At 35.3% G+C, this 21,157-nt stretch overlaps 2 protein-coding genes across 2 annotated transcripts; both read left to right on the top strand.

Annotated features, from left to right (window-relative positions):
* Window positions 1-1,773: 1,773 nt before the first annotated feature.
* On the top strand, window positions 1,774-8,220 carry LOC107777018 (beta-glucuronosyltransferase GlcAT14B-like). The gene is made up of 4 exons (XM_016596980.2): window positions 1,774-2,447; window positions 4,070-4,145; window positions 4,243-4,358; window positions 5,554-8,220. Exons 1-4 carry the CDS (start codon window positions 1,925-1,927, stop codon window positions 6,066-6,068), a joined length of 1,230 nt encoding a protein of 409 aa, XP_016452466.1. The 5' UTR covers window positions 1,774-1,924; the 3' UTR covers window positions 6,069-8,220.
* A 6,498-nt stretch (window positions 8,221-14,718) lies between these two features.
* Window positions 14,719-18,390, top strand: LOC142178195 (uncharacterized). The gene is made up of 8 exons (XM_075247523.1): window positions 14,719-15,487; window positions 15,628-16,456; window positions 16,777-16,897; window positions 16,988-16,993; window positions 17,082-17,134; window positions 17,415-17,648; window positions 18,015-18,210; window positions 18,301-18,390. The coding sequence occupies exons 1-8, from the start codon at window positions 14,719-14,721 to the stop codon at window positions 18,388-18,390; spliced, it is 2,298 nt and encodes a 765-aa protein (XP_075103624.1).
* The last annotated feature ends 2,767 nt before the right edge of the window (window positions 18,391-21,157 follow it).

Raw genomic sequence — 21,157 nt, 5'->3', positions numbered from 1 at the left:
AGCTAATAATTAGGAAACGTACGTCATATTAAAATTTACATCCAACATCTTCAAATTTGAAATTACTAGCCACTTCATAAGTATATTTTTTTATGACAGAAAAAGGACTTTTAAACCTAAAAGGAATGGGAAGAAATTCTAAATATCAGCCACTAATATGTCTATTCTTAAATATTAGAAAAATAATTTAATTTTGATTTTGTCTAATACGAAACTTATTTTTAAAGGATAACAAAGAGAAACGATATTTCGCTTAGGGATTTTATGCTTTTAATATATATATATATATATATATATATATATATATATATATATATATATATATATATATATATATATATATATATATATTTGTATTTGACTAACATAATCAAGTGTCTATCAAGTGTCCTGCACGTATTATGAAAGTTCCAAAGCAATAAATAAAAAGAAATACAAGTCATCTATTTGGGTATGAATTTAGACGTTTCTATTAAAGCCAATGCATCAAATATTTTTTCAACTTAAGCTAAAGTTTGCACGTGAGCCTGTTGGGCCATTCCACTGCTTATTGCCTAAGTTGACCCTGATGAAATGTTTTTATCAAGTTTATCTATTGAACAGTGTTTTAAAAGGTGATGGCGCGAGACGGGGCATTTTACTTAATACGGGGCGAGGCGAGGCGAGGCGAGGCGAAAGCCTCGAGACATGGGGCGTAAGCCTCACAGATCTTTAATTTTTTAAATTTATGAATTAATAATATAATGATAACACAATAAAATATAAAAGATGCATTAAAAGTTCAAGAAAGCTAAAAATAATTGAAAAAACTCATATAAAATAAAATATTTAGCATGTTTTATAAGTACAAATAATATAATACTGTTAAAGTTACTATGAAATACTGTATAAATTAACTCCAACCTCTTAACTTTTAAACAATTAAAAATTATAATTTCTTAGAAAATATTATCAAACTGCATATTTTACCTCTTTAAAAGTAAATACACAATAAATTTTATCAATAATGTAATTTAAAATATTACTCCGTCATGAGTAAATATAAAATTATTTTTAAATAGTAAAATAAGAAATGTATGATAATTTTTGAGAGACATAGGACTAAGACATGAAGATCTATCAAGTAAAGATATAAATTTTATTTATCTATTTTTAGAAAAAATATTCAAATGATATTCACCCTCACGATATTCTCAATTAGTAAATATGCAATAATATGGTTCGTTATTTGAGTTATTTAGAATTTTCATATTTCTATAGATAAAAAGAACTTTAATCATTCATTTGTTAAAGAATTTTGAGAGTTAACAGTGCAAATTAGTGAATTCAACACATGATTTGCATAGGATCTGTTGGGCGAGTCCTGAGCGTTGAGCGTTAGGCGTGTTTAGGGCGCACCGTCGGGCGCTTGAAGGCGTAAACCTCACAGAACTAAGTCCCACACATGAGTCTCAAGACGTTTTGATAGTGCCCCACCCTGGAGCGAGTCCCGAGGCGAGTCTCTGAAAAGCTTTTTAAAACACTGTTCCTGAACAAAAATGAATGAAATTTGATAGCTACCTTTTCACGTTAAAGTAGGAAAACTAAAATTTTGATCACATTTCATCAATAAGGCTAAAAGAGAGATCCAAATGGACACAAAGATAAATGTGAGTTGCTTGGCAATCTGATTACCTTTTAGCACATGTCTTTTTATTAATCAATCCACTTTATCATTCACTGACTGTATCATTAAGGAAGATTACTTGCACTAATCTAGTCTAAACATTCGTAGATTCGTTGACCTGCAATGCTCCAAAACCACTCAAAAATACCTTTTCCCACCTCTACGTTAAAAATTTTAATGAAATCTCAGTTCACGTTGAAAAAGAAATGATTTTGTGTCACCAATATATAGAAACCAGTAGAAAATAACAGACCAAAGATGGAAGGTAATAAATGGTTTAATCCTCTGATTTTTGCCCTCTTAATCTCCTCTTTCTTCATCATTTGCATTCTTTCTACTGGAAACCCATTTTACCAAGCATCAGTTAAAGCGCAAGATCAATTAATATTCGTTGAATCAAGACTGCATATAGCCCCTACACGACCCATAACAACAATACCAAGATTGGCATATTTGATATCTGGATCGAGTGGTGATGGGGAGAGCTTAAAGAGGACACTTAAGGCTTTGTACCATCCATTAAACCAGTATGTGGTGCATTTGGACCTTGAGACAACAGATGAGGAGAGATTAGAGCTGCTGAAATTTGTGAAGAGGGAGCCTTTGTTTGTGGAAGTTGGGAATGTGAGAGTAATTATGAAGTCCAACTTGGTAACTTATAGAGGTCCTACTATGGTTACTAATACACTTCATGCTGCTGCCATTTTGCTCAAGGAAGGTGGTGAATGGGATTGGTTCATCAATTTGAGTGCTTCTGATTATCCTTTAGTAACCCAAGATGGTATGCATTCCCCGCCTCTTTTTCTAATTAAGATCTTTGGTTTTTTTTCTTTTTTTGGGGGTTGGGGGCAGGGGCAGGGGCGGCTCAAGGATATGCGGGGCCTAAGGCCAAAGTTTAATATGGGGCTTAAATTTTTAGAAGATAGTTATAACATACGTTTTATTTGAAATATACTCTTCTAACTTTTTGAAATACAAAGTTGTTAATAATCTTTTTTATATAGTCGATTTTCTCTAATTATCTTTATTCAATTGATAATATAGCCAGCTCATTTAATTTTTCTTGAGATATTGTTGATATTAGATACTCTCTCCGTTTCAATTTATGTGAACCTGTTTGACTGGGCACGGAGTTTAAGAAAAATTAAACACTTTTAGAATTTGTGGTCCTAAACAAATCAAAAAAGGGCCCAGAGTATTTGTATGGTTATAAAAGCTTCTCATTAATGGTAGAATTGTAAGTTTGAGATAAATTATTTCCAAATTTAGAAAGGGGTCATTCTTTTCGGAACGGACCAAAAAGGAAATAGGTTCACATAAACTGGAGCGGAGAGAGTAATATTTTATAGAGCAATAGAAGTATAGAATTATTGGAAGCTTAAAAGTATTGTTGAACAGTGGAGCTAATGAAATCTTGTAGAAATAAAGTGAGTAATGAAATATTGGAGAAAGAAGGTGAGTAAGAATATTAAAGAGAAAGACAGAAAATATATAGGGGTTTCTGAAATATAAAGAGAGAGGAGAAAAGAAAGATTGACTTGGACATATTAAGAAAGGGAGAGTGAATTTTTGTATACATTATATAATGAAGGAGTAAAACTAAAACGTTGCGAAAACTATTCATCTATCCATTTTTAAATATGTCAAATTATTACTTTATTTACATATCTAAAGAGCTCTATTTCCTTTTATATTAAAAACTCTAATTTTGTATTAAAAGTACTAAATATTATTTTTTTAAATACCTATAAACCTATTCTTTTTAAAAAATGGGGCCCTCCAAATCCCTCATCACGTTAGAGCCGGCCCTGGTTGGGGGTGGAATTAAACTTTTCAGAGTAGCCGTACTTAAGCTTTTAGGGCTATCACATGTTTTCTTTTTAAAATTTTGTGTCAAGTCAAAATAGTTCATCTAAATTGAAACGGAGAGAGTAACTTATTAATTAGCGAAATTTTCTTTTTCTTTTTGCCGCCCTTTTTGGTCGTGAATATGAACATGAATGTTGCTGTGATGACATAATCGCATAACCCGCCAGCAGAAATTATTACCACTTTTCATTACTTGTCCTGTCATACTAATCTTATCATCGAACAAATCAATTATTAGTAAATTTATGGAGATCCAAATTAAATATTGTTTTCAAGCTTCTATGTTGTCCACGTCTAATATTAGCTAAAACCATTGGTTTATTGATTTTCCAATCAAACATAGAGTTTCCCGTCACCATGTTTCTGATCAGTTTTAACATTTTGTTCAGTGAAATATATTTTCATAATTTGGTTCTTCTTCTTAAGAAAAGAAGAAAAGATTTACCTTTGGTCTATTCACTTCGGATTTATTAATCAAATTACTTGCAATTGGTGCTTATCTAAACCGAAGGACTTTGCTAATCCGATTGACAGATTTGCTTCACACTGTATGGACAATTCCAAGAGATATTAACTTTATTGAGCATACAAGTGACCTCGATTGGAAGGAGTATGTGGATAACTTGCCATTTAATCAACCTATCGTTACTTAAATTGGATTTTATTTATGAGGTTTTACAGAATATGCAATGTATTTCTGGTTGTAGGGAATATAGGGCCAAGCCTATAATAATTGATCCGGGGTTTTACAGTTTGCATAAATCTGATGTCTTCTGGGTCCAACAACAAAGGAGTGTGCCAACAGCATTTAAATTATTCACAGGTGAGAGTTTCCAAACTTGTGTATATTCTGAGTTAATAATAAAAGCAAGCTAACAAACTCCGGTTCGATATTCCGTCTAACCATTCTAAGCTTTCAACATTCCATTTCTCACTCAACTAAAGCTTCCAATACAGTAGATCTCTAGAGGGGTTCTATCTCCCTCTTTTAGCTAAATTTATCATTACGTATGCGCTACTGATGTTTGGCGCGCTAATAAAGTTTCAAACAAAAAGTTACTTCATATAAAATACTTTTATAAGGGGTACTCTTAATGATGTAATACTTTTTGAGAAAAATTATACTGAAGTATCAATACAACGCCATGTTAAGAGTGATGTATGCAGTTCAAACAAAGCCATATATTGGGCTAACTACAACTAAGAGCCTGTTTGGCCATGAAATTCTTTTCACTTATTTTCGAAATCAGTGTTTGGTCATAAATTTTTCAATTTTCAAGTGAATTTTGAATTTTTGTGAAAATATGAAAAACTGAAAAAGCTATTTTTCAAAATTTTTCACTTAGATCACTCACAAAAATTTAAAACAACCCAAAATTATATTCATATCCAAACACAACTCTAATTTTCAAATACCATTTTCACTTTAAAAAAAATTATTCTTTTCGGAATTTTACAATTCTTATATCCACACGCCCACTAATTTTAGCTTTAGGGATCGATCCGGAGAAACTATACATTAATTCATATGGTGCCAAATTTATCATATTGTCACAAATCAAATTTATGGGTTAGATGAATTCCAAGGGTTAGGTTTTTTCATCATGCCAAGTGACTAAGTGGGCGTTTGGACATAAGAATTGTAAAATTCAAAAATAAGGGAAAATATTTTTTCAAGTAAAAATGGTATTTGAAATTTAGAGTTGTGTTTGGATATGAATATAATTTTGGGTTGTTTTTGAAGTTTTGTGAGTGATTTGAGTGAAAAATTTCAAAATTAATGCATCTTCAAGTGAAAATTGAAAATTTTATAGACAAACGATTCCGAAAAAAAAAGGAAAAGTATTTTATGCCCAAACGGGTTCTAAGAATTCAACATGCACCTCATAGGTGTTATCCCATAATGAAATATGCCTAAAGTTATTTACATACTAGTATTAATTTTGTTACATCTATATTTCGAAAGGCATCACAAAATCATTGAAAATGAAAAATGATGCATTTTGAATTTGCACCAGGATCAGCTTGGATGATGCTCTCTCGGCCATTTGTGGACTACTTATTGTCTGGGTGGGACGGCCTCCCGAGGACACTGTTAATGTACTATGCTAACTTTCTCTCTTCACCTGAAGCATATTTCCACACTGTCATATGCAATGTAGAAGCCTTTCGAAATACTACAGTCAACCACGACCTTCATTTTATAGCGTGGGACAACCCTCCTAAGCAACATCCGCACTATCTCACTGTAGATGATTACCAGGAAATGGTTGAAAGCAATGCGCCATTTGCCAGAAAATTTGGCAGGAATGAATCAGTGCTTGACAAGATTGACTCTGAGCTCTTGGGCCGCAAAGCTGATGGTTTTGTTCCTGGTAGTTGGTTTAAAGGTGGAGAAGCAAATGAAACTATCTCACGCTACATTTTAACAAACATAACTTCATTGCAACCTGGCCGGGGTGCTCAAAGACTAACAAGTCTGGTTTCTGGTTTCTTGAATGATAAAGATTTCGACAAAAAGCACTGCCTCTAATCAAGTGGATGTCTCTGTGTATTGAATAATGGACCGGACAACTGTTGCTAATGCCCCTTTATTAATACTATGTTGTAATAATGGAGGATGAAGTAACTTTATCAATACAGCTAGGAAGACATCTTCAATTAGGATTAGAAATATATTGCTTTGAGATATGCTTAATTGTTTCAGCCATCCTAATTTTGGAGGGTAAAGGGTTAAGGGCAGGAGGATATTGTTATACGAGTGAAATAGATGCATTGAAAGCATTAAAATAAAAGCTAGAATTTGAAGGTTTGCCTACTTGGCTCTGCATAATTCTGAAGCTATTTTTTCTCAACTTAATGATATTGAAAACCGATAAAGCTGATGGAATTTGAAAACTCTAAAGATATACAAAATGGAGGAATGGGGAGTCGGAAGTGATGATATTGATTGAATCTAAAACCAAGGTGTTTTGTATTCAAATTTTGTTATTGTTTCTTTAGATAAATCACTAAGCACGTACTTCATACATATTGTACTACTTCAGATAGAACATAATGAGGTGGTTCGAATGAACTCTAGAGCAGAAACCACAGTCACCCATTAATCATGTGCATGCAACTTGGACAATCATTTTCCCCACATTATCACCTCGGAATAGTCCTATGGAGGAAGAGGGCATGCTTTCAACTCCTTGAGAGACATTCTCAGAGGCGGATTCGGGATTTTAGATTTATGGGTTCTTACAAAAATCTCTAGTTAATATACAATACTAATTTGATTAACGGACTGAGTTCAATACTAAATATTCTTATACATTTAATGAATTTTTCAATACAAATACTCGCTCTAGACAAAAGCTAATGAGTTCACGGAACCGTAGCTATTGAAGAATCCGTCCTCTCCTCAATTGCCTTCAGTTTTCCAGCTCGAAGGTACTCAGGTATCTTCCACTGAAAATCAGAGTACACTTTGAAATGACTGTCAGCAGCACGTACGACATCCTTATTGAATGGCAATCCTTTTATAGACTACATCCATCATGTCACGGGCTGCTCTTTTGCTGGTGTTTATGTACTCGGAAATGACCCCACAAACCACTACTCTTCCTAACATGTTCGTGATAGCTACTGCTTTTTTTGAGACAAGTCTCAAGGTCAGATTCTTCCTTATAGTTGAATGCACCATCAAAACTAAGTTTTTCTTTCAACAAGCGTACTTGTAATATATATTATAAACTCAGGTTGATGTCTTCCATCTTTCATTTTCTCATTTTAAATAATAAGAACTACATTGAGGGAGCATATTACGGAAAGGGATAAAGGGACAACATCCAAATTATTTAGCATATGGTCCAACCAAATATCCCACTGAACCAGAAGCAGTATTTAATACAACAGATAAGATAGTCTTTTTTTATTTATTTTTTTGGTTAAAAGTACTCTGCATCAAATTAGAAAACAACATTTTCACACACTCTAAATTCAGATGATCACATTCTTGTAACTAGTAGGTCAACAAATTAAATTAGCATGTCTCTTTAATTACACAGCAATAACTGATAGTGGTGTGGCTCTATCTAGTTTTCAAGAAATGATTATGGTAGTAAACTAAGAATATAACAATGGTAATGATAAGGTTGTGAAAGCGATTTTGATGGAATATTTACCCAAAGTTCCAACGTAATAAGACAAAGAAAAGCCCGTGGGATCCAACTTATTCAACAAGATGCCCTCATTTATTCGGGTGTACTCTCCCCAGCTAAGAAGCCATGCTATTAACCATGACTAGAAACCATAAGTATCACGAGCCTGTGCGACAATTTCAAATTAATCCCTTACCGATACCACCTAATCCATCACATAAACAGAATTCGAAACTCATGTGTAATTCGATGAGTGTAAGATGATGAACCTACCATAATTGAAGACAATGACGACACCCTTGTATTGTGCAGCAGTTCTTGTCCAAATATTTTCTTCTTCCTCCAAAGGCCTCAACAATGGGAAGAAAATACTTGAAAAAAGTTTAAATCACTTCAATACAGAGTACTACTTGGGTTGGAAAATTGCTATCGTGTCGGATCCACCCATAAGGGGTGTTAATTAGCGCGTTAACCCATTAGCAAGTACTTCTCTTAAAACCCCTTTTTATAAGATATAAGTACAACTTTATGGATGTTGGAAATGAGAGCTTTTTCCACTAAGCGATAACGGCTAGGGTTCACAAAGAATATCTCTCTGCATATTCTAAATGTGACGACCCGATAGGGAGTTTAGAGTACTAGCCGTTATTTCTGTGTTTCGAGACCTCTATTAGCTTCATTTGATGTTTCTTGATTTGTGTGCGCAGTCCGCGTTGTTTTCCAAAAAGTTTTTACGTAAAAATTTTAAGACAATGTGATTTTTGGCTTTAAAAATAACTTGAGTTGATTATAGTCAATATTTTGGATAAACGACCCCGGATGGGTGTTTTGACTATTATGTTAGGTCCATATTGTGATTTTTGGATTTGGACGTATGTCCGAAATTGAATTCGGAGGTTGGTAGGTTGACTTGACTTGTTTTGCCAAAAGTTAGCAATTTGAATATTTAAATTTTTTTTAGGTTTGACCGTATGTTGACTTTATGCTTATCGGGTTCTAATTTTTATTTGGAACTTGGAATAGGTTCATTTTTCTATTTGAAATTTGTCTGCAAAATTAGGTGAAATGCGGAGTTGGTTTGGTAGGATTCAGACGCTTAGATGTGATTCTGGAGGTTCTTAAGTTTTTCTTTAAAATTGATGCATTTTGATGTTCGTTTCGTGGTTTTGGACGTTATTTTGGTGATTTGATCACGCGAGCGAGTTTATATGATGTTATTACAGTTGTGTGCATGTTTGGTCTGGACCCAAAGGGGCTCGGATGCATTTCAGATGCGTTTTCAAATGAGTTTGGATAGTTTGAGGACTGCTGATGCAGTGCCTAATTCTGGTGTCTGCTGTTGATATCGCAATTGCGAGGTTTGGCTCGCATTTGCGAACAATAGTTTGCATTTGCGAGAATGGGCTGGGGGCTGGGTCTTCGCAATTGCAAAGAAGGAGTCGTTGTTGTGATGGGTGCTGTGTTCGCTTTTGCGACCCTGGCATCGCAATTGCGATGTTGTGTTATGTTGGGTAGCTTCGCATTTGCGAAGTAGTTGTCCGCATTTGCGAATGGGGGACAGTTCGCATTTGCAAACATATTGTCGCATTTGCGAATTCTAGGCTTCCGATGCACAGTTCGCATTTGCGACCTGTGTTTTGCATTTGCGATGGTCTTAAATGCGAACAAGCGTTTGCAATTGTAACATCCACAACTAGGTAAAAGAGGAAAAGTCGGGACTTAGCTCATTTTACACCATTTCTCAACCCTAAACACTCTAGATGCGATTTTCCAAGAGTTTCTTCTTCCTTCTTCCCAAAATTATTGGTAAGAAACTTTAATCCATTTCCTTTCAATTACCCAATATTTTTCATGTGTTTTCAACATCAAATCTAGGATTTTCATGGTAGAAATTAGGGATTTGGGTAGAAATTGAAAAATTTGTAAAATTCATATTTTGACCTCAAATTGAGGTCATATTTCAAAACAAATCACATAACCGGCCTCGGGAGTAAATGGGTAACCGGATTTTGGTCCGAATCTCGGGTTTTGACCAAGCGTGCTCGAAGTTGACATTTTCCAAATTCATTAAAGATTAAATTTTTTTAACTCGTAAGTAGTTTCTAAAGCTTAATTTGAATGATTTGAACCATATTTTGCTAGATTTGACTGGTTTGGAGGCTAATTCTTAAGGAAAGGTCGTGGTTGAGTGTTGATTTGATTGCGGAAAGAGGTACGCATTGTGTCTAACCTTGACCTAAGGGAATTAGAACTTGTTGGATTATTTCCTATATGAATTGTGTGGGGAAACAACGTATATCCGAGGTGATGAGTGTATATGCGCCGTAATGGAATCCAAGCATGCGGGATTGGACTATTTACTTCCATGTTTTTTTTTACTCTATGTTATCTCTTGTTACATACTTTAGTTGCTACACGTTCTTACTTGTTATCTACGTCTTACTTGTTATTTGTTGTTTACCTGTTACATGTTTCAATTGTACATTTCTCACCAAATATCTTTTCACTTGCTACATGCTTCTAATTGAATTAATTGTATATTTTCATTGTCACATGTTCTACTTACTTTTACCGTTCTTATATTACTTGAAGTACTTTATTTTGTTATTCTGTTCATGTGAGCCATCTAGCTATTTTGGTCCTATCATTTTTCCAAGGTTTGGGATTTCGAAGTATTGGTTATTCCTCGTTTGTTGGTAGTTCCTTATTGTTCTGTATGTTTCATTTTTCCTTTGTATTGATATTTCATAAACATTGGTGTTGAATTATTTATGTTTATAATTTGAAATTGTTGGGATCGGGTTGTGCGTCGCAACGATATTAAAATGAATTGATATGATGGGATCGGGTTTCACGCCGCAACAATATTGAAATGATACGATATGAAGAGATAAGGACGGAATATATTATGAACAGATGATGATATAGTAGGATCGAGTTGTGCACCACAACGGATTTGAGATATTGTTGTTATTGTGGCTGTAGAAATTGTTCTCGGTATTTTGTTATGAGATTTGAGATTATGTTATTCTGGGCCCTCTAGTAGTTGACCTACGGGTTCGGTTATATGAGTTTACTGCTTTAATTCTATTTCTGTATTCTGTTATTATTTTTTGTTCAGGCTTATTGTGAGTGTATTGTCATAGCCTCGTCATTACTTCGTCGAGGTTAGGCTCGACACTTACAGAGTACATGGGGTCGGTTGTAATCATGCTACACTTCTGTACTTTTTTTGTAGATACCGGAGTAGGTTCCAACAGCGTGTAGAGGAGATTTTGCATGGACCGGCTGTCAGCAAGAGACTTGAGGTAGAGTTGCTGGCGATTGCAGTCCCTGAAGTCCCCTTCCATTATGTCTTTACTATTTACCTAATTTCAAACAGTTGTATTTTGTTCAGACTTTATCTGTAGTACTCTAGATGCTCATGTATTCGTGACTTCAGATTTCTAGGATATGTTTAATTTACGTTATATGGTATTTATCATATCTATTTCAGACTACCACATTTTATTATTATTATTAATGTTTTGATTTAAATTGTTAAACCTAGTTAAGTAATTTAGCTAACGTTGACTTGCCTAGCAAGTGAAATGTTAGGTGCCATCAGGGCCTCGGGGTTGGGATTTCGGGTTGTAAAAAGTTGGTATCAGAGCACTAGGTTGCCTAGGTATCATGAGAAAGCTTATGAGAGTCTGGAGGATCGGTACGGAGATGTCTGTACTTATCTTCTAAAGGCTACAGAGTAAGAAAAATTTCACTTCTTTTATTCCCTATCGTGGATATCGAATGAACTCTAGAGGAGAAACCACAGTATAAAATACTACAATCACCGCTTTTCCACTAATCATCTGCAACTTGGACATCAAATAAACTCTAGAGCAGAAACCATAGTATAAAATACTACAATCATCATTTTTCCACTAATCATCTGCAACTTGGACGTCGAATGAACTCTAGAGAAGAAATTACAGTATAAAATGCTACAATCATCGCTTTTCCACAAATCATCTGCAACTTGGACATCGAATGAACTCTAGAGCAGAAACCACAGTATAAAATGCTATAATCACCGCATTTCCACTAATCATCTGCAACTTGTACATTGAATGAACTCTAGAGTAGAAACACAGTATAAATGCTACAATAACCATTTTTCCCCTAATCATTTGAAACTTGGATATCGAATGAACTCTAGAGCAGAAACCGCAGTATAAAATGCTACAATCACTGCTTTTCCACTAATCATCTGCAACTTGAATATCTAATGGACTCTAGAGCAGAAACCACAGTATAAAATGCTACAATAATTGCTTTTCCACTAATCATATGCAACTTGGATATCGAATGAACTCTAAAGAAGAAACCACAGTATAAAATGATACAATCACCACTTTTCCACTAATTATCTGCAACTTGGACATCGAATGAACTCTAAAGCAGAAACTACAATATAAAATACTACAATCATCATTTTTCCACTAATCATCTGCAACTTGGACGTCGAATGAACTCTAGAGAAGAAATTGCAGTATAAAATGCTACAATCATCGCTTTTCCACTAATCATCTGCAACTTGGACATCGAATGAACTCTATAGCAGAAACCACAGTATAAAATGCTACAATCATCACTTTTCCACCAATCATCTTCAACTTGGACATCGAATGAACTCTAGAGAATAAACCACAGTATAAAATGCTACAATCACCGTTTTTCCACTAATCATATGCAACTTGGACATCGAATGAACTCTAGAGCAGAAACTACAATATAAAATACTAAAATCACTATTTTTCCACTAATCATCTGCAACTTAGACATCAAATAAACTCTAGAACAGAAATCATAGTATAAAATACTACAATCACAGATTTTTCACTAATCATCTGCAACTTGGAAAATCTTTCCCCTTCACATAACAGGCCTCAGAAGGAAGAGGGCATGCTTTCAGTTCCTTAGAGCATCCTCAGTTGCCTTCAGTTTTCCTGCTTGAAGGTACTCATATGTTTCCATTGAAAATCAGAATATACTTTGAAATTATCTATCAACATCAAGGTATCCTTATTGAATGGTGATCCTCTTATAGATTATATCCATCATGTCAGGGACTTCTCTTTGTTGGTGTTTGTGTACTCGAAAATGACCCCACAAACCGCGTCTTTTCCGAACATGTTCATGATTGCTACTGCTGCTTTTGGGAGGAGTCTTAAGATCAGATTCTTCCTTATAGTTGAATGCACCATCAAAAATAAGTTTTTCTCTCCGCTATAAATAAACTAAGGTTGATGTCTTCCATCTTTCGTTTTTTTAAAATAATAATAACTACATTGAGGGAGCATATTAAGGAAAGGAATAAAGGAATAAAATTTTCATAGCCAACCCTAAAAAATCCACTACAGTCCATTAGTCCACTGAATCCTGCAGTCAAAATTAATACGACAGTTAAGATAAACTTTTTTATTTAATTTTTTTGGTCAAAAGTACTCTACATCAAGTTAGAAAATAACATTTTCACGCGCTCTAAATTCAAATGATCACATTCTTGTAACTAGTACTTCAACAAATTAAATTAACATATCTCTTTAATTACACAACAATAACTGATCTGGTGTGGCTCTGTCGATTTTTCAAGAAATGATTATGAAAGTAAACTAAGAATATAACATTGGTAATGAAAAGGTTGTAAAAGTGATTTTGATGGAATATTTACCGAAAATTCCGACGCGATAAGACAAAGGAAAGCCCATGGGATCCAACTTACTGAACAAGGTGCCCTATTTTATTCTGGTGTACTCTCCCCAGCTAAGAAGCCATGCTACTTAGTCATCTTTCTTGAATTCAAACCAACCAGAAACCATGACTCTTCCCACACCATAGTATCAATGGCATGTGCGACAATTTCAAATACCCTTACTGATATCCACCTAATCCATCGCAGAAACAGAATTCGAAACTCATGTGTGAATTCGATGCGAAGCCTACCATAATTGAAGACAATAATGACATCATTATGTTGTGCAACTGCTCATGTTAAACTATATTGTTTCTTCCTCCGAAGGCCTCAATATTGGTGTTGAGTATTAAAGTTTTGATGATTAACAAAGTATGACTAATTGCTCAAAGAACCAGGTCCTCAATGTAGTTGCTTAACTGTTATGAAGAACTAGCTCCTCAGGTTAAAGGATCATCTCCTCATGATTGATACTTGTACGTATGTACATGACAGTAACTTTATCTAAAATTTACCCATGTCTGAGTTTGGTGGAAGACAACTGCTATAAGTGATAAGGGTCATTTCTTAAGATATGGATAATTTAATGATACAAAAGTCCCAAAGCTTATGGAATCCTTGGAACAATAGGAGTTCTATCAAAGAGGAAGCTGACTATGAATAGGACTCTTAAAGGATCTCAAGTCGTGTTTAAATAGGATTAACTTTGGACTTCTGAGCCATTCTTTTACACATCAACTAAAGTGTTATAAGTTATTTTTACTTTTGTTGAGTACTTGCTTTGTATTCTTTCGAGTGAATATAATGAATGTGTTTTAGGAAATTGAGTTGTAATCAAACGTCATAAATAGTTAGTGAGTTGGAGTGAGTATTTTGCTTTACATGTTAGAGTAACTTGTGAATCAAATAGGAGTAGTAGGAGTACTAGAGAGTATTGAATTACAGTCTTTTAATTGATACATTTTGGCTCATTGTTCTAGTGGAGTTGGGGTTGAAAATCCTACGTGGTAGGTCGTGGTTTTTGGACGTTTTGAGCCGGTTGATTTTCCACGTAAAAATTATTGTGTTCATTTTATTGCTTATTTACTTTACACTTAAGGAACAAAGTAAAGAAACAAGTTCTTTAGTAATCCATATGGGCACTCAAACTAAAAATTGTTATCAGAGCATGTTATCTCATTTACACGGCTAACACCTAGAGAGATCTTGGAAGAAAGACGAGTGCTCCACCTGGAATTAATGAAGGACAATCAATTATCAGACCACCCTTGTTCAATGGAAAGTATAAAAGCTGGTGGAAAGCAAGAATGGAAGATTTGTTGACAGCTAAAGACTTTGAACTATGGACCATATTAAACCAAGGTCCTTTGATTCCTATAAAACAAAATGCACAAAGTGAAACAGTTCCTGAGGACCCCTCCGAATTTGTGGTAGCAGATTTCAGAATGATGGAGAAGAATGCAAACACTAAGAAAATCCTTATCTGTAAACTTGGTACTGATGAGTACAACCGAATTTCTGTGTGCTCTAATGCGAAACAGATATGGGATGCACTCCAAATTGCTCATGAAGAAACAAATCAAGTAAAAAGATCAAGAATTGAACTACTCATGAGAAACTATGAGCTTTTCTCCATGAAAGAGTCTGAGCCCATCCAGGATATGATGACTAGGTTCATTATAATAAACAATAAACTAAAATCACTTGGAAATATGTTTACCTTAGAAGAGTTGGTTAGCAAATTTCTAAGAATCCTTCCAGCTTTATGGGAATCAAAAGTCATTGCAATCCAGGAAGCCAAGGAATTGGATAAAATCTCACTTGATGAGTTGGTTGGAAACTTGAAAACTCATGAAATGAGAAAGATAGAACTACGCAAAGAAGAACCAAATAAGGACAAGACCTTGGTTCTTAAAGCATCCGAGGATGATGAATCTGACTATGATGATCCTGATCTAACAATGTTTGCCAAGTTCAAGAGGTTCATGAAGAATTCCAAAAGTGCATCCAAGAGAGAGACCAGTAGTAAGCACAAGCAGATCGACAAAGCTAACTATGATGGGTGCTACAAGTGTGGCAAGCTAGATCACATAGGAGCAGAGGAAAGAACGAGCTGAAAAGGAGAAACAGGAGAAGATGAGAGAAAATGGTTCCAACAAAGAAAAAAATCCTAGGCAAAGGATTTACTAAAGCAATGAAGTAGGCATTCTTGGCAGCATATGAGGATAGTGGGAGTGATCAAGAGGAAGAAAAGGATGATGAGGCTATAAGTCTCTATGTTGTGATTGATGAACTCCAAGTTGTGAAGACAGAACCCCAAGTACAGCTTGGAATGCACATTGGAAGACCTCATTTGTTTGATGAACACCACTATGATAAATGGAAGCTACGTATGGAAATATTTCTTCAGACTACGGACTTTGACCTATGGGTAATTTTCAGTCATGGACCAATTCTTCCAACCAAATTGGATGGTGAAGGTAACAAGTGCAACAAAAGAGAAGAGGAATACGATGAGGAAGATCGTCAGCTAGTTCAAAAAAATGCTAAAGCAAAGGACTTGCTCTACAAAAGTCTGTCTAGAAACACCCTCCTCAGAGTGTCCTCTTGCATTTCTGCTCATGATATATGGAGGACATTGAAAACTGACTTTGAAAATCAAAACATCAAAGTGGCTCTGATGGTGATTGAAGAATCAAAAATAGAGGAAGAAGTGATAGGAATGATAGCCATGAGTGATTCAAAAACTGAAGATGAGGCAAACCAGGTAAGTGTATCTGACTTGAAAGAAAATATTCATGCTATGTCCAAAAATCAGCTGATGGACATAATTGTGACCTTAATGAATGAAATGGATAAAATGAGTAATGGAAATGATCAGCTAATCAACAACCTTTCTTGTGTCAAACTTGATATCAAAGAGTTTGAATCTGACAAAGCTAGTTTAAAGAAACAGGTCAAAGACCTTAAGAACCAGGTTCTTGAACTTACTTCTGAGAATAAGAAGTCTCCTGATACCCATGGCAAAATAAAAATGAGTGATCTGTAGGATAAGCTTGAAAAGGAATTAAAAATTTCTAATGATAATCTCTGTGTTGTTGAATGTAGAAATAAAGTACTGCATAAAAACCTAAAAAAGACTAATTATGAACTATCTAGACTAAGCAAATGGCATAGATCTTCTGATGCCTTGAATTGGCTGAATAAAAACTGTAGCTCCAATAAATCTAGAATTGGCTATAGAAAATTATCCCTAAGTTTGACCCAAAGTATATAGGAATTTCCGATAATAACATATACACTCATTGTGGAAGAGTAGGACACTGTAGAGATACTTGTCCTGACTTAATTCGTGCTCAGTTTAGAAACACTTTTGGTATTGCTAAAAATGTTAAGAAGGAAGAGGATCCAAAGGTTAATACTCCTGTCCACACTAAGTGGATTAAGGTTAACAAGAAAATAGCTTCTAATCCTCTCCCCTTCTGGGCAAGAAAGAATCTGACTCATCCTTTTTCCAACAAAAAGGGACCCATGCTAGTCTGGGTTCCCAAAACTAACTTGTGAATTTTGGTGCAGGTTAAGGTGAGAGGAAAAAATTAGGACTGGTATCTAGACAGTGGATTCTCAATACATATGACTGGAGAAAAGAAAAACTTTCTCTCATTAACAGCCTTCCAAGGAGGGAGTGTGTCATTTGGAAATGGGAAAAGGGCCAGATAACAGGTATTGGCAAGGTTGTTAAGTCACTCTCTTGTGCTATAGAAGATGTGTATTATGTGGTAGGTCTTAAAAACAATCTTCTTAGCATCTCTCAAATGTGCGACAAAGGAAATTTGGTAAAAATCAATTCCAAAATATACACTGTCACTAAGCTTAATACTGATGAAATTATGTTAAAGGGTAAGAGACAAAAAAATGTATACAAGATATCGATTATGTCATTTCTCCAGAGTGAGAACACATGCTTGAGTGTAGTGTAAGATGATCCACTACTATGGCATAGAAGACTGGGACATGCTAATCTCTCTCAGCTCAACAAGTTGGCAGCGAAGGACTTGGTCCTTGGGCTACCTAAAGTTGAGTTTACCTCTGACAAAGTATGTGATGCATGTGTTAGAGGGAAACATTTTAGGTCATCCTTTAAATCTAAGAAGTTTGTAAGTACTTCTAAACTTCTGGAACTCCTTCACATGGATCTATATGGACCAATGAGAATAAGGAGCAGAAGAGGTAAGAGGTATGTATTTGTGATTGTTGATGACTTCTCCAGGTATACCTGGACTTTATTTTTGGGATCAAAAGATGAAACCTTTGATGTTTTCTATGTATTTGTTAGAATGATTTAACAAAAGCTAGGATGTAATATTTTAAGTATAAGAACTTACCATGGAACTGAAATTAAAAATTAAAAATTCCTTGAGTTCTGTGGCTCACATGGCATTCACCATAATTTCTCTAAACCTAGAACTTCTCAACAAAATGGGGTTGTAAAAAGAAAGAATAGATTCTTAGAAGACACTGGGAGTACCATGTTGATTGTCAGTGGAATGCCTAAGAATTTCTGGGCTGAGGCAATCAATACTGCTTGCTATCTGCTAAACAGATGCATGGTCAGACCCATTTTTGAGAAAACTCCCTATGAGTTACTTCGAGGAAGAAAATCCAATATCACTTACCTGAGAGCCTTTGGATGCAAATGTTTTGTGCATAATAATGGGAAAGAAGTTCTAGGTAAGTTTGATAACAGAAGTGATGAGGAAATTTTCTTGGGTTACTCTCCACATAATAAGGCCTATAAGGTTTTTAATAAAAAAAAACTATGTGTGTGGAAGCAAAACATTCATGTTATTTTCGATGAATCTAATAATTTGGCTGAGAAAGGTCTGTAGGTTGAAGATTATGACATAGGATTCACTGGTGATGGAGATACAAAGGAATCTGATGAAGACGGATCTGAAAACCACAAGAAGAACAAATGAGGAACAAGAAGAAGAAAGATCTACTCTAACTACTGACCAGACAAATGAAGCCACACCTATTGAACCTGCTTCTTTGGGTCACTCCTCAAGTGAATCTTCTTTGGGTATATAGATCAGACCATGGAAGCATCAAAGCTCACACCCTCTTGAGAATATCATCTCTGATCCAAATGCAGGGGTGCAACCCATGTATTCTTTAAGAAATCTATGTGCACTTACAACATTCCTCTCAAAGGTTAAACCTAAGACCATCAAAGAAGCTCTAAAGGATCCAGACTGAATCATAGCCATGCAAGAGGAGCTAAATTAGTTTGAGAGAAGCAAGGTCTGACACCTGGTATAAAAACCCAAGAACAGAACTATCATAGGTACCGGATGGGTGTTCAGAAACAAGTTGGATTAACAAGGAAATATCACAAGTAACAAGGCCAGATTGGTAGTTCTGGGATACAATCAAGAAGAGGGCATTGACTATGATGAGACATTTGCACCTGTAGCTAGAATGGAGGCTATAAGAATGCTGATAGCCTTTGCTGCCCACATGGAATTCACTTTATAATAGATGGATGTAAAGAGTGCCTTTTTGAATGGGTACTTGAAGAAGGAAGTATTTTTCAAACAACCTCCTGGATTTGAAAGTGAAGAATATCTTGGCTATGTGTTCAAACTGGATAAACCTCTTTATGGTCTGAAACAAGTCCTAGAGCTTGGTATGAAAGGCTCTAAAAATTTCTCTTAGCCAGCAACTTTGTAAGAGGAAAGGTGGACAACACTCTATTTCTAAGGAGCAAAGGGAAGAATATTCTGATTGTGCAAGTCTATGTGGATGATATTATCTTCGGGGCCACCAATGAAGCAATGTGCAAGGAATTTGCTGAGATGATGGGAAATGAGTTCAAAATGAGCATGATGGATGAATTGAACTTCTTTCTGGGGCTGCAAATCAAGCAAACACCTACTGGAACCATGATACATCAGCAAAAATATATCAAAGAGTTACTGAGAAAGTTCAACATGGACTCCTTTAAATCTATTGATACCCCCATAGCCATTGCAACAAAGCTAGACCTTGATGAAGAAGGGAAAAGTATGGGACAGAAGCTATATAGAGGAATGATTGGGTCACTATTGTACCACACAACAAACAGGCTTGATATAGTGTTTAGTGTGGGATTATGTGCAAGATTTCAGGCAAATCCCAAGGAATCTCACTTGAAAGCTGCCAAAAGAATATCAAGATATCTCAAGGGGACCCCTGACCTCTGTTTGTGGTATCCTAGAGGGTACAACTTTGATCTAGTTAGTTATGCTGATGATGACTGTGCAGGTTTTCATGTTGACAGAAAAAGCACTTCAGGAACAACTCATTTTCTAGGTTCTTGTATGGTGTCTTGGGGAACCAAGAAGCAAAATTCAGTGGCCTTATCTACAGCTGAGGCTGAATATGCGGCAGCAACATCCTGCTGTGCTCAGTTACTATGGATAAGACAACAGCTAAGGGGCTATGGTATATTTGTTGATTGTGTTCCCATTTTCTGTGATAACACCAATACCATAAACATTGTTAAAAATCTATGTCAGTACAAGAGAACCAAACACATTGACATTAGACATCACTTTCTTAGGGATAATGTTGAAAAGGGGAATATCTCAATTAACTTCTATAAAACTGAAGATCAAATTGCTGATATTCTTACTAAAGCTCTTAGTAGGGATAACTTTGAAAGGAATAGACTAGAACTAGGTCTAATCAACTCCTCCCACTAAGTTGACTCCCCGTGATTGGTTAGAAAAAGCATAATAAAATACAAATAATTAAGTACAATGTGTTTGATTCAACTTTGTGCTTGTATTAAGCTCACACACTTGCTTAGAAAATCTGGTTGATAACTGTGTTGCATGATTCTAATATGAAGTGCTGAAGCTTTATTTCAAAAACGAATAAGGAGTTGCTAAGGAGTTGGTTCTTTGGCTCAAGTATCTGCCATACTGTCTTAAGTCACTAGGACTTTATATTCTAAAATTACTGCTATACTCAGACTTTTAATTCCGTTGGTATCACTTCTAATCGTCTTCTAGTCAAATATTAAGAGGGAATCCTTGTGCAATTAGAGATCAATTACTCCTGAAAACCTTCCAATTAAACCGTTATAAGGGTCCTGTTAGAACTCAAATTCGGTCATCTTCTCTCTTCTATTCAAATCAGGAGTAATGCCTTTAAAAAGCTCTTATGATCAACTTCTCTAACATCACTGTTTCTCTCAAACCTTAAGCAAGAATCGAAAGAAAAAAGAGTAAATCATCAACCAAGGCTGAAGCAAAACCCAAAATCTTGAAGCCCAAATTGAAGAAAAATGACTAGCCTTCAAGAGAACCCACACCCACACCTGCTCCTTCTCCTTCGATATCCTCTACCAAATCTACATCATCCTCCCATTTGCTACTGCTCCTGTTCCTATCATTCCCATCTCCACTATACCCCATCCTTCAAAAGAAACTACCCATGCACTTGAGTTTCCTACGAAAAATACCTCTAAGCCAATAAAGGTCAAAGTAACTTCAAGAAAATTTGTAAAGAAAGTGCATGAGGCTGCTACGCAGGGTGCACTAGAGTCAAGGAATTTCTGATTCAGGGGGAATCAGGTATAGGCACTACTGATTAGGTACCACATCCTACTTCCAAGTTAGATATTTTGGTTTTTTCTATAGATGTTGCACCCCTAGATACTCTTCCACCTATAAGTGAGAAGTCACCAGTGGAGAAATT

Source organism: Nicotiana tabacum, chromosome 24 (genome assembly GCF_000715075.1).
Source record: "Nicotiana tabacum cultivar K326 chromosome 24, ASM71507v2, whole genome shotgun sequence".
NCBI classification, from domain to species: Eukaryota; Viridiplantae; Streptophyta; class Magnoliopsida; order Solanales; family Solanaceae; genus Nicotiana; species Nicotiana tabacum.
The sequence above is the reverse complement of the archived record's forward strand: the minus strand, read 5'-3'. Positions and strand labels throughout refer to the sequence as shown.

What these genes read in the sequence shown, in the direction of transcription:
- LOC107777018 (XM_016596980.2), top strand. Translation starts at nt 1,925, where the DNA reads ATGGAAGGTAATAAATGGTTTAATCCTCTGATTTTTGCCCTCTTAATC. An exon ending in TCCTTTAGTAACCCAAGATG is followed by an intron (nt 2,448 to 4,069) that starts GTATGCATTCCC and finishes TCCGATTGACAG; the next exon opens with ATTTGCTTCACACTGTATGG. An exon ending in AGCATTTAAATTATTCACAG is followed by an intron (nt 4,359 to 5,553) that starts GTGAGAGTTTCC and finishes AATTTGCACCAG; the next exon opens with GATCAGCTTGGATGATGCTC.
- LOC142178195 (XM_075247523.1), top strand. Translation starts at nt 14,719, where the DNA reads ATGGAAGATTTGTTGACAGCTAAAGACTTTGAACTATGGACCATATTA. An exon ending in TGATGGGTGCTACAAGTGTG is followed by an intron (nt 15,488 to 15,627) that starts GCAAGCTAGATC and finishes CATTCTTGGCAG; the next exon opens with CATATGAGGATAGTGGGAGT. An exon ending in AAAATAAAAATGAGTGATCT is followed by an intron (nt 16,457 to 16,776) that starts GTAGGATAAGCT and finishes TGCTCAGTTTAG; the next exon opens with AAACACTTTTGGTATTGCTA.